We start from the raw sequence: 15,804 nt of genomic DNA, 5'->3' as shown, positions 1-15,804 counted from the left end.
AACGATACTGTTAGCTATATTCCCCGAAATGAACCCCTAAACAAGTACAGGAATGTTTTATTGTTACGGGTCATTCGGTCGTCGGCTTTACCTTATTTGGTTTAGTACGATCCCACCTACTACACCTCGCGCAAAATGGACTCTTAAACACGAAGTGTTGTGGAAAAAAGGACATCCTTTATAAAACATTTTAATTTTGTTTTATCATCCCCGCAAATTCGACCCTAAACACGTAATTTTCCTAGCGAAATAGATACCCTTTTTTCATTATTTTTGTGTTTTTGACACCCTTATCACGTTACGTACGTAACGTGCCCTATCGTGAAAAGGACATCCTTTTTACGTGTTTTTCTGGTCGCGCATGGTATCCACTCGTCAATGTAAGTGCCCCCCCCCCCGGGATTCTTATACTGTATTCTATTTCTTTTCGAGTTTCACGATAGAGTATCCCAAAGGGAGCCAGGCCCTGTCTGCACCGAAGAGACAGGACGAATGTCTCAGGGGACGGCGTCGAAGAAGGGACATGATCCGGGTAAAGATCGAAATCAAGGGGGTATACTTTCAAAATGGGAGAGTAAAGATTGAGGAAAAGAAAAGAGAAGAAAGGAGGAAAATTGGCGGTAACTAATAGTCAAATATGACTGGTCGATATTAGGCCTATACCCTAAAACCGATGGGGGGGGGGTAACGTGATCACGTCTATCACCATCAACAAAAGTGATGGTATTGTATGTACATTGTTTGCCCCGTATTCTTAGCCATATTGAATGAGAAGGGGATGGGTGCCTTCAAAGCTTATCATCGTTGTGTGCGAAACCGAAAGTAACAACAGTATCGAAAATTTCTAAGATCAATCACCAAGCCTGCCCCCCCCCTCCAATTTAGAATCGTGCACCGCGGCTGCATGGGGCGCAATACCCACCTCCACTTATCAACTCCCCTCACCTTATGACCTTAAAAAGCTTTTAGTATCCCCAAATTCAGATAGGCCTATCCTTCTATACGGGCACGGTGCATCGATTGTGCCCCTCTTTTCATTCTAATAATTGCCCTTTTATCCTATCTAAAAATTGCCAATCTCAGTAACGGTCTCTTTCATACGCCATTTTTTTATTTCATCGCTGAAGATTATCTTTCTAATACAACCCCATTTCACCATGTTATGTGTCTAAATTCTTGTTTTAAATAAGTGTCCGATAGGCTATTCTGATTGTTTGATCATAATTATGCGAAAGTTATTATTTAGATAAATTCCCAATTGGTCTACCCGCTCGTCTAATCCAACGAGCTCTAACCCTAATTTTGTCTGCCATCATTTCGTCTATATACTAGTCATGTTAGTCTGATTGCCCTTTAGCCCGTTTACAATTTTCCATTTAGGCTATTCATCTAATATCCACTTGGTCTGGCGCCATATACGCCTAGTCTATATTAGATGAACTGTTTCTGTTTATGTCTCTGAACTGCTGATAGATCATTTTCATTTTTAGTGATTTTGACAAAGTATAAAAATAAGTATATAGACAATTTGTACCAACGGGTTATTCGTGGTATTAGGCATATGCTGATTGACAGTTAGATTAATTGGGTTTTTAGATGGGGACCCTTGATCATGCAGGCTCTGTAAATCCTGAATCTGCCCCTGTCATCGAATAGTCTTGCTCATCAATTAATTTTACCTTACTAATTAATTTTACCTTACTTGAATTACGGAGTTGTTGCATGGGGTAACGCAGCTAATTCTCAAATTAATAGACTTTTTATTCTACAAAAAAAGAGTAATTCGTATTATTAATCATGCAGAATTCAGGGCACATACAAATATTCTGTTTATGAGAAATAAAGTCTTGAAGGTTAAAGATTTATATTCTTTTCAACTCGGACAGTTAATGTACAAGTTTATCAATAAACAATTACCATTACCTTCTAATGATATGTTTGTAAAAAAATGATACAATCCATAAGCACTTCACTCGCCAGGCGAGTTCCTTTCATTTACCTCTAAATAGAACATCGTTTGCACAGAAGACATTTGTTTTTACTGGTCCAAAATTATGGAATTCTTTTTCAAATGATATTATACAATGTAATTCAATACAAAATTTCAAAGGAATACTTAAAAAATATCTTCTGAATTCATATTAGATTATCGTTTCTTCAAAAAGTAATGTAATTCAGAACTTAACATGTAAATATGTTTATTAATTTCTCCTTGTATATATGTTTAATCGTTTTATGATTTCTGTATAGAGTGTATACTTATTCATTTATTTTTATTACTATTTATTTATTTGTTTATTTTTTATTAATTATATATATATAGAAATTGTTTATTCTCCATTTTATCTTATTTTTTTATTCATAAAATGTACTTATGAATGGGGGCCTTCACCCTACAAGCTCTGCTTTTTAGTTGGTCTCCTTCTCTTTCGATTTCATGGTATTATTGTATTATAAAAATGATTTAAATGTTATATTTTGTAAATATGTATATTGAACTATCATTGTCAATGTAAAAAGATTGAAAGAGAAAATAAATGAATTGAATTGAATCAAGACCAACTCTTTGCTCACTCTCTGTTTGTTTCTATATTTTGTCGATATTGTTAGCCATATACTTAGATAAACCATGGACATGATAAATAAATAAATATAGCGCCCCGTCACCCCCCTCTCTCTCTCTCTTTAAAATAAATTTTCAAAATTTTGACAAGAAGTTGTCATAGACAAGTCATTATCAAGTGTCCTACCGACAATGTATTTTTGCGACTTTAATGAGAATGTTCTCAATAATTATTTCCTCCTATATCTTCTCTTCTACATGTCGATCATAATACTCCCACCCCCCCCCTCCTTCTATTAATATCTAATTTACTTATAGTCACTGTAAAATCACCAGCACAAGCATTCAAAGATCTACCCAGGAGTATAATGCACAATTTAACAACTTTTGTCGTTCATATTTTTTAAAATATATCACTCACAATCCAAAGTGTACATAAAACCTGAAATGATATAGCCTGGCCTAGAGTATTAACAAATTAATCAAAAGCCAAAATCTTATACACTTTAAAAATGCTGTTCAAAATTTTAACCACGTTTTTTAAGCCCGTCACTCGAACAACTATACTGTTTAAACTTTTTAGTCAAGTTGTTTAAGAAGTTTAAACAATTAAAAAAAGTTCAAACAACTTGTTGTTGGAGTAACAGACTTAATCAACGTGCATTTTTTACTGTATAGCCCGTCACTCGAACAACTGTTTTACTGTTTAGAATAGTATCCAGGACCCATCATTGTTCTCTTTGATTTTCTACTTCCTGTTAGTTCTATTTTGCATTGAGATTAACTGCACGTTACTAGGCATTTGCACTTTTCAATATAAAGATTTTTTTTCATTACAGTTGAATATAAAATAATTGCAAAGATAAAATATCAGACAAAGAATTTGATAGCTTGAAACGTTCAATTATTGTGATGCAAAGGTTATGATATAAACAAAAAAAAAAACATTATGTGATCCAACTTTGGCAGTTAATTATTATTGTATAACATTAATGGTAAACTAAAAGTAATTGCAAAATAACTTGAATAATTTTTTTTTTCTTATAATTACATAAACTGCAATCACAGTTATTATGAGATACGTGAAGAATAAAAGATAGACATTCATTGTGCAGTGAAATATTTGCATACTTTAAACTAGATTTCTAAGATGAAGACAAATAATCCTTTATCATTATTTCGCAGATTCTACGTATACCACTGCTACTTCCCAGTTGAAATAATACCAAATGATTATAGACCTATACGTTTAGGGTAAATACATATAGATCGATGATCATTAGGAAATGCGAAATGCTGACCTCGTAAGGACCAATACCATCAGATCATGATTTCTGGCATACATTCTGTAAGAATTAGAAAACAGCTTTATGATTACTCTCATTCCCAACAATATTTATTTGTTCTTTATTATTTGTTTTCAGATTCAGAAGTAGTTGATTAGAATAATTCAAAGGCATTTTATTTCGGCCTATTGATGTAGTTCATTTATTACTGATCGGAATAATCTGATGATTTATCAGATGGATGATTGTTCGAAATATTGATTGATCAGTCGATATCTTGTTTAATTTTGATCGTTTATATTACTTTATTGGATAGCTGATCGGGCTGTTATACTTTAAATGTTAAGGTTACACTTCGTAATTCCGAAGGTTCTTTATTCCGAAGGTTCGTAATTCCGAAACACGTAAATTGCCTATACCTCGATGTTCGTTAATCCGAAAACGTAAAAGGGTTCGTTAATCCGAACATTTGTGGCGTTATTCTGAAGTTTCGTTATTCCGACGGTTCGATAATCCGAAAACGAAATAAGGTTCGATGTTCCGAAGGTTCGTTAATCCGGAAACGAAATAAGGTTCGCTAACCATTTCATTTTCGTACTAACGAACCTTCGGAATTACGAACCTCATTTCGTTTTCGGATTAACGAACTTTCGGAATTACGAACCTCACTTCGTTTTCGGACTAGCGAACCTTCGTAATTACGAACCTCATTTCGTTTTCGGATTAACGAATCTTCGGAATTACGAATCTTCGGAATTACACGAACCTTCGGAATAACGAAGCTTCGGAATTACGAATGTATGCGAAATTCAAAATAAATCAAGATAAACCCACTACGGACCTATTGAATTAAGAAGTCCATCTTAGCTCGAAGTGTATATTTTTTTCATTTTAAAATATTCGAAGATAAATCTTTAGGTTTCAATAAAAACGAAGGATTCGATTTAAACTGGCATAGCTGGATAATATCAAACCCATGCAAAAGTGATAAAACCCTAAATCCGAATGTATACATGTATAGGATCTACATAAAACAAGCCACCACAACATGACGTAGCTAGGGCAACAAAACACAGCATAACGTAACGTTACATTAACCGACAACATAACATACAATAACATTGGATTATCATTGCATTGACAATATACATGCATTGTAGGGTCTATGATACATGTAACCTTATACATTTGAGTATGAATTGCCATCGAAACCAAAACTGAGTACCCATAAACTCCTAAATGACTTCTTGGTGTTAAAACACGCATCATATAATATCCATTTAATGTAAACGATGTGTATAGAGACCTATAAATTTAAAAGGGAGAGCGGTTATATATTACATGCCATCGTTTCAGCATTTGAAAGAAATTCTTTGAGAACAATCTGAAGTTGTAATCACAAGGTTATTTATATTAACTTAGAATATTACAAAATTAGACAAAGAATCAATAAAAAACGAATTTTTCAAACTTTTTTTCAGTGAATCTTTGTTATTTGTTTTTAATTAATCGCTGTTTAAATTTGCAATATGATCTCTCGGTTATGGGAATTATACGATTCAATTCAATTCAAACAAACATATATTTTCTTCCATTTCATTACATTTTCGTAAATATTAACATACAAACATCAACCCATGAAGAATATAAATATGTACATGTTGAGTTTAAAGAAGGTGTATAATATATACCCTAAAAGCTGAGGCTTATGCGGGATACGCTTAAGACAAAAATACAATACAACATATTACAGATTCATACTCTGCTCATTATGTTTGAGAGTCTTTTTAACGATCCAATCTACACTGAAGTTTCTTCTTGATGATATTGAAGTAGGTGAATAGTTCTTTCCTAGCTCGCCTGTTCATGAATGCATAGATGAGTGGGTTAATAACATTGACACAGTAAGCCGACCACATTGTAAACACGCCTACACTTTCAGAGACATCTGCTGACATGGCGCGAACAAGAAAGAAAGGTCCCCAACAAAAGATCTGAGACAGCACCAACAGAAACCCTGTGATTGAGATAAAAGGAAATAAAAACCTCATTCAACTTTCTAGCTACTGTTGAGATTGCTAATGTTGCAGTCACATTTCACCTAAGGCGAGTAAAAAACAGCCGTTTTATTAATTTTTATTCAAACCACAATAATGTATCTGGTACAAAACGACTGTTTTCGACTCGCCATAAGGCCGCCGTCGGGGTGATTGCGATTGTGTAAGCACGTTTATCATGATTATTTCATAGCTCCTCTAAAATAACCGCCCCTCCCAACTTAGCCAATATGATTATGCGTCAATCTTCCTTAAGATTATTTCTCTTTAGGATCTCGGGACTGCCCATGCCGGGTACCCATGCAAAATAGTAGATCCAGGGGAGGCGACATCTTTTCTTGATAGGAAGCAAACTCATTTTAAATGTGACTCAATTTGATTTGATATCATGTATTTTGATCTCTTCTGTTCCATTTTCCTTCATTCTTGGTTTTAAACTCATGCCCAAATTTTGATGACGTGTTGTTTATTTGATTATTATTTATTCACTTTACTCTGATGACATTAGCCAGTCCATTTACCACCGTTCAGTAATCTTTTGACAAATGTTAGCCGTGCAAATTAAATGTAGAAAATATTATAAAATAATGAATCTATACGTATCATTATATCTCTTAATTAAAAAAGAATCAAAGTAACGTGACGTCAATTATATAACCCTTTTTCAATTGTTTTTCAATTTACTTATTATGTTAACCTACCTATAAGAGCCACTCGTTTCTGCACCTCGAAGTTTTTCTTTTCTCTTTTGACAGTGGAAGCAGTATCAACATTGTTGTCTCTGCTTCTCTCTTCCATCGTAAGTTCACTAACGACTGAAGATGGAGACTGGTCCCCTTCCTCATTGCTGGGTTCAACCTCTTGATCAACAGAAGTGCTGCTTCTTGGTGATGCCCGCGCGACAATCTTATCACGCTTTTCTTGAGGGATGGTAGCCGAATCTGTCTGAGTTGTAGCCTCATCTGCAATCGAGCCATCAGTCGTAGACGGACAGGATGCATCGGTGGTGATTGCCGTAGAAGATGAAGTCTTTGACCTGTCTGTAACCTTCTCCATCTGTTTACGATGATTACCTCCAAGCCCCTGAAGTGCCCTCAACTTCTGCTTCTGCTTCCAGAGGAAATACGCGATGATCGAGTAGCAGACCGTCAATGCCGGCAGCACGAAACCACTGATGATGGTCCGCATAGCGATGCGAAATCGCTCGTCGTCCTCCTCGTCATCCTTATACGTGCAGTGACGAGTATAATGGACGTATATCATCGTCGAGACCAACCCCGTGACGGGCAACAGACCAATAGCGATTGAAAATGACCAGATGAAGACGATCATGATACCAACCCTGAGACGACCATTCTGAAGTATCTTTGCCGAAGTGACGATGAAGACACGATCTACTGCAATGGCGACTATGGTTGTGAAGTTGAAGAGTGAGAACATGATCACACAGAAACCATTAAACTGTTAAAATCAACCAGAGAGTGTGAGAGATAACAAATAAGTTTGATGAGTCATACATCGCAGAATTATGAAAGTATTAAAGATTCTGCTATAGGCGTTTTATCAGAGCGACAATCTTACTAAACTAATTAATTCGCGAAGTATGTAGCCTCAAACTATAAAGAGGAAAATTTGCTCTTACCATAGCCTTTAATAAAACATAATTACTGATGAGATCTATTTCTGTCTATTGATTTCATTGTACAAGTGTCATGCAGTGGCGTCCTATATTGTGTCGTGGAATTTAATTCAGGTTTACCAGTGCCATGCATTTTTATCTTAAAAAGGATAAATACAATATTATGCAAAATGAGAATGTCATTGTGCTATATTAGATTGTTGGATTGAGGTGTTTAACTTTCATCAGTGTACGGGGCTTCAGGGATAGGGTGGCGCCAGGATAGGAGACAAGAAGAATAAAGGTGACAAAATTGGTTATATAGACCTCCATGCCTTTCTGACATACCGTGCAAACACCGTGATGAGTCTTAAGAAAATGTCCACCATCTAATGAAGATATGACGGAGAATGGCATACTAGTGAAGACAACGCCTAGATCACCCACAGCTAAGGTTAGGATGAGTAGGTTGTGGGGTGTTTGTCTCAGAGTCTTCACACTTAAGATGATGGTGATAGCGGTAATGTTGGCTACGAAGGCACTGATCATGATGATAAAAAGACTAGGAAAGAAAATAAGAATTTAATCAAAACTTCAGCATGTTTAGTGGGTGGGACAAAGATGATAGTGGCAATGGTGATGACGGAGGGTTGCTGACCCGGATGCTAATGAAAGTAGCATTACAGCAGGTGATAGTTGGTGGTGGTCGTTGTGATGATGATGAGTGTGATGAAGATGGAGACGGTACTGATGGTGGTGGTGGTGATTGATGATGATGGTGGTGGTGCATGGTGGCGATGGTGCTGATGTATATGATAGTGATGGTCAGATGGTGGTAATGGCGATGGTGATGATTAGTTGATGACGGTGGCGATCAATGGTGGTGGCCAGGGGCGTAGATAGCGGGGGGATGGGGGGATGCATCCCCCCCAGAATTTTAGGTGGGGGATGGTGTGTACAATCATCCCCCCAGGTTTCTGTGGGGGAAGAAGCAAAACTATACAGTAATAAAGCAATGAATGCTAGTTAAAATCAATCAATAATAATAGCAGTAATAATCATAACGTACAGCAATGACAAACATGATCAAAATTGGACTTTTATTCAGAGTCAATCATCTTATATGCATTTACAACTTGCAAGTTTTAAGTAATAACAACTGTCTTGCGTCGTCATATACATTTAAGGATCGTTATTCAGAGTTTCACCAAGTACATTTCCTTATAATAATTATGTATTTGCAAAGGAGATAAGTTCAAAATATTTCATTACAGATTTAAGAAAGTGTCGCTTAATCACTCCCTTTCAGAGCAATTGCTTTCATAACACATTAACACTGTTCAAACGAATTAATAAGAAATTACCTATACACATACACTGACCCTTTTCCCTGCTGGCCATGTCCTCAACCCCTACTTTGCAAAGGAAAGGTGAAAATTTTCAGTCTAAACAGTTTAAACAGAGTGTGCTTATCATTTTAGTGTCCGCATATCTGCACGTGGATAAGAAATATAATGTTGAGCTTTTTTTATTTTACCCCTATTACTATAATTGTAATTGATATTTTTTTAGTTATTTGGCTGTTTATTTGTTTATTCCTTTAGTTGTTGATTCATTCGTTTGATCATTAACAATATCGCTACTTTTAAAAGAGTATACTACTATACTAGTAAAATAAGGAATACTAGTTATTCTGTTTAGCAGGACTGTCATGACCAAGATGATAACTAGACAGGCCGACAAATGACATTTCTCTTATGATCATCTTTACTCATTGTCATTAATCAAACAAAAGATTACTGCCATGAAAAATGTGCAAGGAAGTTTGTTTATTACTGGATGTCCTGTTTATTGCTGAAAGCAAAGTGATTAAAAGACACACGAGATAATCCATGAGGCAGATCGTGTTATTTTGTTATCTTTAACTCGTCTGCTTTGGCCCATGATATTTTGTTTTTATCGAGTACGTTATCTCCTTCATTCTTTATATTTATATATTAATTATATATATATATATATATATATATATATATATATATATTATATATATATATATATATATATATATATATATATATACATATATATATGACCCAGCTTGGGATCATCCCCCAGGTCTAAGGACCTGTCTACGCCACTGGTGGTGGTGGTACGGCACATGATTATGGTGACATTGTTGATGGTTGTGGAGATAGTCATGATGGTAGTGGAAGTGAATATATATGAGTAATGATCTTCAGTTGGTATGATATTTGGGATGATTAAAACGTTTCATCCACTCATAGGAGAAAAGAAATGAGACAATTTAGTGCATTTAATTACGTGTAGGAAATTCTCTGAAAAGCTCAAAATAAGCATGGAATTCAAACTCAGCTTATACATATATTTGAACTCTCCCACCCTTTGATATTATTTTCCGGGTTTTATATCTCCTCCCCCCCCCTGCGAGCTACCGTGGGTCACGGCACGGGGAGGCACGATAAAAAAAATACAAATAATTTCGCATTGTTTAGGAATTCATAAAGAGCTTATACCTTGGTCACATCTGCTCTATGGCGGCCGTACGGCGAGTCGAAAACAGCCGTTTTATATTTTCTGTACCAACAACATGTATATATAGGTAATTTGAATTAAAATTAATAAAACGGCTGTTTTCAACTTGCCGTACGGCCGCCGTAGAGCAAATGTGACCAAGGTATCAGGTATCTCACAAATCTGCAATCGCAAAGCTCGAGTTGATACGGCGGCGGCGCAGCCATCAAATCTAAAATGAGAATGAAACCATTGGAAAAAGATAGCTTGTGTGAAAAGAAAAAAAATCAAAGAAACGGATCAACAAAAGTTTGAGAAAAATTTGACAAATAATGAGAAAGTTATGAGCATTTGAATATTGCGATCACTAATGCTATGGAGATAGCAAATTGGCAATGCAACAAAGATGTGTGATGTCACTTGTGAACAACTCTCCCCATTACTTTAGTATATATTTCACTTGAATTGCCTCTTTTATCACATCTATCCATAGATCACGTGTTCTTTCTACATGAGGGCATGTAATACATATTTTTAAAGAATACATCATGGATAAAGAGTTTGTATCATCATAAGAAAAAGCAAAAAGAGACATTTTGAGGGCATTTTATAGTCCACCAAAGGGAAAGTTGTTCATCAGTGACATCACACATCCTTGTCGCATTGCCAATGGGAGGATCTCCATAGCATTAGTGATTGTAATATTTAAATTCCCATAACTTTCTCATTATTTTCTCAAAATTTCTATATTCTTATTCTTTGATTTTTCTGTTCCTACACAAGCCTATTTGTTCCAAAGGTTTCATTCCCCTTTAACAGAAGGTTATTGTTTTTTTAATGACAGCATAACTTAGAAAGTTTATGAACCTAGTTCTTGAAACTTGGACATAATAAGGTTAATCAAGTATTACTTAACATCCTGCTTGAGTTTCAGGTCACATGACCAAGTTCAAAGGTCATTTAGGGTCAATGAACTTAGACCATGTTGGGGGAGTCAATATCGAAATCTTAACCTAAGGTTAAGTTTTTGAAATGTCATCATAACTTCGAAAGTATATAGACATATTTCATGAAACTTGGCCATAGGGATAATAAAATATTACTAAATATCCTATTTGAATTTCAAGTCACATGATTTAGTTCAAAGGTCATTTAAGGTCGATGAAATTTTGCAATTTGGGGGGTATTTGTTGAATTACCATCATAACTTTCAAAGTTTATGGATATAGCTAAATTGTGAACATATAGGGGTAATCGAGTAACACTGACAAGTCTTAGGTCACATGATCAAGGTCAAGTGTCATTTAGGGTAAATGATGAGGTATTGTATCATTATATGAATGGTGGTTTTTTGTGAATAATTATTTTTAGTAGTTTTCAAAGTCAGCACTGCTTCCTATAGTGAATCGTGCAATGCAGGTGAGACTGCAAGAGGCGCTCCACTTGTCATGCTTGTATATATTTAGACCTTAAAAAAGTAAATTCTTTAGCGCGTAGCGCGAGCTGACTTTATTTTGTATATCTACCCCCAAAACTGCAAAATGAAACGATTTAAGCACTAACTGACAAGCAGGGATGTGATGAAGAGGATCATCTATATCGTTCTAGTAATATTGCGAACGCAAAGCGCAAGCTGATTTTATTTTCACATTGAGACCAAAGAACAGGAAAATTCTAAACCATAATAAGCATTGTAATTATAAACAAAAGCCAATAATCACCATTTTGATGAGTTCCGGTAGTAATAGCATGATACTTGCAAGCTGGATCAATAATAATGTCACGTATTTTGATAGGAACCGAAACAAACAGATTTATGACCCGCACTAAAAATTAATTAATGCGATTTGTACCAAGGAGGTTTTGGGGATGGAGTAACCGATTCCCCGCTGATTCCCCTTGAAACAAGTTCGAAGCCGCCAGCAGGAAGTATGTAAGGCCTGCTGGGCTTGCGATGAATTGTAAATATGAAAGAACACTTCTGATTGGTTCCTGGTCAGTATTTTGCGCCAAATTTGCGTGTAAACTTGATCATGATTGGTCAGTTCATTTAGCGATCAATTTCGCTAATAATTACGGAGCCCAGTACTTTGTCATATCACCATTAGATTTTTTTGCAGATTGCAGACAAAAGATTCCTACCTAATACAGACTTACAATACGAAATTGTAATGATAATTATTTTTGCTTTCCTTGATGGGAAATTGTTTACTTTTACGGGGAAGCAAAAAATAAAATTGCAATATTTATTGAAATGATTTGAAATTACTGGACTGCCCTTGTGTGCCTGGCCGCGACTGTGACACACATTACAAATATAATTATGTATTCCCTCAAGCCAAGGTCCAAGGAGTTACCAGCTGCTTATTTGTCTATCATAATTACTACTATTGTTATAATTCATTACAGGGCCGTAGCCGGGGGGGGGGGGTCCCTGGGTTATGGGAACCCCGCCGCTGGCCAACAGCATCAACCAAAAAAAGAGAACAAGTAGAACGCCTCTGGCAGTCTTGCCTTCATTACGCGATTCGATATAGCAGCATCGCTGACTTTGAAAACAGCTATTGAACAATTATTCACAAAAGAAAACACTCACAATAAAATGATATGTCCATTGACCCAAAATGACCTTTGACCATGATCATGTGACCTAAGATGTGTGCAAAACAATCATTCATACTTGATTACCTTATGTCTATGTCTCATGAATTACATGTGTTAATCCATTAAGTTTCTAAGTTATTATGACAATTTAACAAAATAATACCCCGAACACGGCCAAAGTTCATTGACCATCAATGACCTTTAATCTTCGTCATGTGACTTGAAATGCGCACAAGATATTCAGCTATCAATTTGAAATAATAATGTTTATTGGATATCTTTTTCTTTATTACAAGCCTCCATAAACTGTCAATCATTTTCAGATCCTAATGACAAAAAAAAATCAGCTCGCACTTCAATGCTTAGAATATTATAAGCTTTCAGTTCAGAATTTTCAGCTTGCGTTTCGTGCTCGCATTTCCTGTTTGGTGAGATATGTATCCTCCTCATTAGGCATTACAAACAGATTGAAACAGGTACCCTTTTTTCCCTGTTTTCAAGTTATAATATTTCAATTTTCAGCTCGCGCTTTTCACTCGCATCTGTCATGATTGTTTATTGAGATAACATCCTGATCAACGGTACAAAAAGTTTTCAGGGCAGAATATCAAAACTTTTTCGCAATATTTTGTTGGTGAGATACATATCTTTCTCATGAGTCACTGCAAGCAGTCCTAAACAAGACACTTTTCCTGTTTTTATGTCAGTAGGTCCATGGTATTGCATCTTCAACACAATTAAAAGAAATTACTCTGAACGCTAACTTTTCATGAATGCATAACATATACAAATCTGATCTTGCCCTCACATTATCATTCAAGCAGCCGATCGGGGAAATGTAATAGATAATAGATAAATCCCCCCCCCCCCATATTGGCGAAAGCTGCATCAGACCTGGGATTAACAGTACTGATATCGAACTAGAAAGGGTTCACTGATAATTTTGAACCTCCTCATGCAAAATCCTGGCTACAGCCCTGTACTATCATCATCATTATAACCAGTGGCGTACCGTGGGTCACGGCATTGGGGGGGCACCAGCAAAAATTTCGGGTCACTTATTAGGAAGCGCGCAAAGCGCGCTCATTTGTCAGGTATACTGACCTATTAGAGATATTTTAAGGACATGCAGTTCCATCAAAGGAATATGTATCTCACTGATTAAATAATGCGAGCGCGAAGCGCGAGCTGAAAATTTTTTATATTGAGGGCTAAAAAATGACATTATAAGCAAATTGTTTTGTAATCATGATACTTAACTGTCTCGTTAAACAAACAATGCGAGCGCGAAGCCCGAGCTAAAATTTTTGTATAAATTGACCCTAAACCAGGAAATTTTAAGGATTATATTTTAGAATCCATTAAGAGTATAAGTATCTCACCATAGTCATCTAATGCTACTGCCATACTTTGCTGATTTTGTTAGAATTACATCCAAACACAGTCATGAAGCACCTTTTGTAGTCATGTAATCATGATTATCATACGTATCTTTCTAATCAAATTCTGCAAGCGCAAAAGCGCGAGCTGAACATTTAGGAAATATAGACCTGAAGAGGGCATTCTAAGGGTTGTTTGTATGAATTCTCTAAGACCCTGCGTATTTGACTAACCAAATGATGCGAGCGCGAAGCGGGAGCTGAAATTTTTGTATATATTGACCCCAAAACATGGATATTTTAAGGACTATAGTTACGAATCCATTAAGTCAGAGTATACATATCTCACCATAGTCATCTAATGCGAGTGCCAAGCGCTTGCTGATTTTGTTAGAATTATCTAAACACATAGAGCACTTTTTGAAGTCATTGTAATCATGATTATCATACGCATCTCACTGATGAAATACTGCGAGCGCGAAGCGCGAGCTAAAATTTTTTGATATTCAGATCAGAAAAATTGACATTTTATGGACTGATTTTAGGAGTTCATGAAGAGCAGAAATCTTACCAATCCACTAATGCGAACGTTAGCACGGACAGGAAATGTTTTATATTAAGACCTTAAAATAGGGCAATAACTTTCAGTAGTCATGAAAAAGAAGAATATATCACTACTTAAAACAATAATAACTCTAATTGCGAGGAAATATATTATTTTGTTGCATAATGATTTAAAAACGGGAGGCTTTAGTACAGCAGTTTTATATGTCTCGTTAAAAAGTCTTTGCGAGCACCAGGAACAATGAAGACACAATTAAGCAAATAACGTTTCATAAAGTTGTGAAAAATGCTTCTTATGTCATATAACATGATATAACACTATGATAAACAACAATTTCTTCTTCCCCCACTACGTTTCTCTTCCTTTTTCCCTTTTTTCTCCTTTTCCCCGTTTTTTTTTTTTTTTTGGCCAGCCGATTGGGGGGGCACGTGCCCCCCCATGCCCCCACCGTAGTTACGCCACTGATTATAACCATCATCATTATCATCATCTATTTTGAAGAAGAAGAAGAATGATCCTAATAGTTATATTCTTACCTTGTAAGTTCCAAGACCAATAAAACAATTGGCCTGTCGTAATCCCTCGACCCATCATCGGTCATATTATAAGTGTGAGTTGACTGAAGCTCCATCTTTAGGTTAGTTTTTTTTCACACCATGAAAAGTTAAAAATCAAATTTTAATATGTGGTATCTGCTCCAACTATACAGTGAGAGATAGGCTGTGATTGTTGAGTTCCTTTTCCGCAGTCGTGAATTCAAGGCGCCAAATAATGAAAAGGATATTAGAAGTGTCAAAGATCCGAGGGATGACGCAGCCTCCCCCTCATGCCAATGCTACCATTTCTTTTCTTTTTCTAACCCCACACTTTTCTTTCTAACATTATTACCCCTCCATTTTCTTTCTCCCCTCTGCTTCTACCACGTTCTCTCAGTACCAAAATGCTATCAAGTTAAAGACCCCTCTACTGATACACACGGGCGCCGCCACCGGTTAGATGCATGACTAACGTAGTTTCATATTTCGTTTATGATATTCCCTTTTTCACAATGATATCCTCTTGTTATGTGAATTTTGATCGTGGCATTATATGGAGGAAGTTCCTTCTTTTGATAGTGCCTTTTGTGTTTGCTTAGTAATACTCAAACATTTGTGATAATGTTCCAGAACAAGGTCGGATCCATAGACGCAGGGGTCACAT

At 36.0% G+C, this 15,804-nt stretch overlaps 1 protein-coding gene across 1 annotated transcript; it reads right to left on the bottom strand.

The window, feature by feature from the left end:
* Positions 1–4,616: 4,616 nt before the first annotated feature.
* On the bottom strand, positions 4,617–15,592 carry LOC121406218 (alpha-2Db adrenergic receptor-like). Its single transcript, XM_041597243.1, has 4 exons — positions 15,141–15,592; positions 7,873–8,086; positions 6,608–7,367; positions 4,617–5,866 (listed from the first exon to the last, which is right to left on the bottom strand). The coding sequence occupies exons 1-4, from the start codon at positions 15,233–15,235 to the stop codon at positions 5,637–5,639; spliced, it is 1,299 nt and encodes a 432-aa protein (XP_041453177.1). The 5' UTR covers positions 15,236–15,592; the 3' UTR covers positions 4,617–5,636.
* Between the last annotated feature and the right edge of the window lie 212 nt (positions 15,593–15,804).

The sequence above is a fragment of the Lytechinus variegatus genome, chromosome 1 (assembly GCF_018143015.1).
Source record: "Lytechinus variegatus isolate NC3 chromosome 1, Lvar_3.0, whole genome shotgun sequence".
Taxonomy (NCBI): domain Eukaryota; kingdom Metazoa; phylum Echinodermata; class Echinoidea; order Temnopleuroida; family Toxopneustidae; genus Lytechinus; species Lytechinus variegatus.
This window is presented reverse-complemented; position numbering and strand designations above follow the sequence as displayed.

Coding starts and splice junctions, on each gene's coding strand:
- LOC121406218 (XM_041597243.1), bottom strand. CDS start 15,235: ATGGAGCTTCAGTCAACTCACACTTATAATATGACCGATGATGGGTCG. Junction 8,087..15,140: donor TTGGTCTTGGAACTTACAAG/GTAAGAATATAA, acceptor TTTCTTTCCTAG/TCTTTTTATCATCATGATCA. Junction 7,368..7,872: donor CTCATCACGGTGTTTGCACG/GTATGTCAGAAA, acceptor TGATTTTAACAG/TTTAATGGTTTCTGTGTGAT.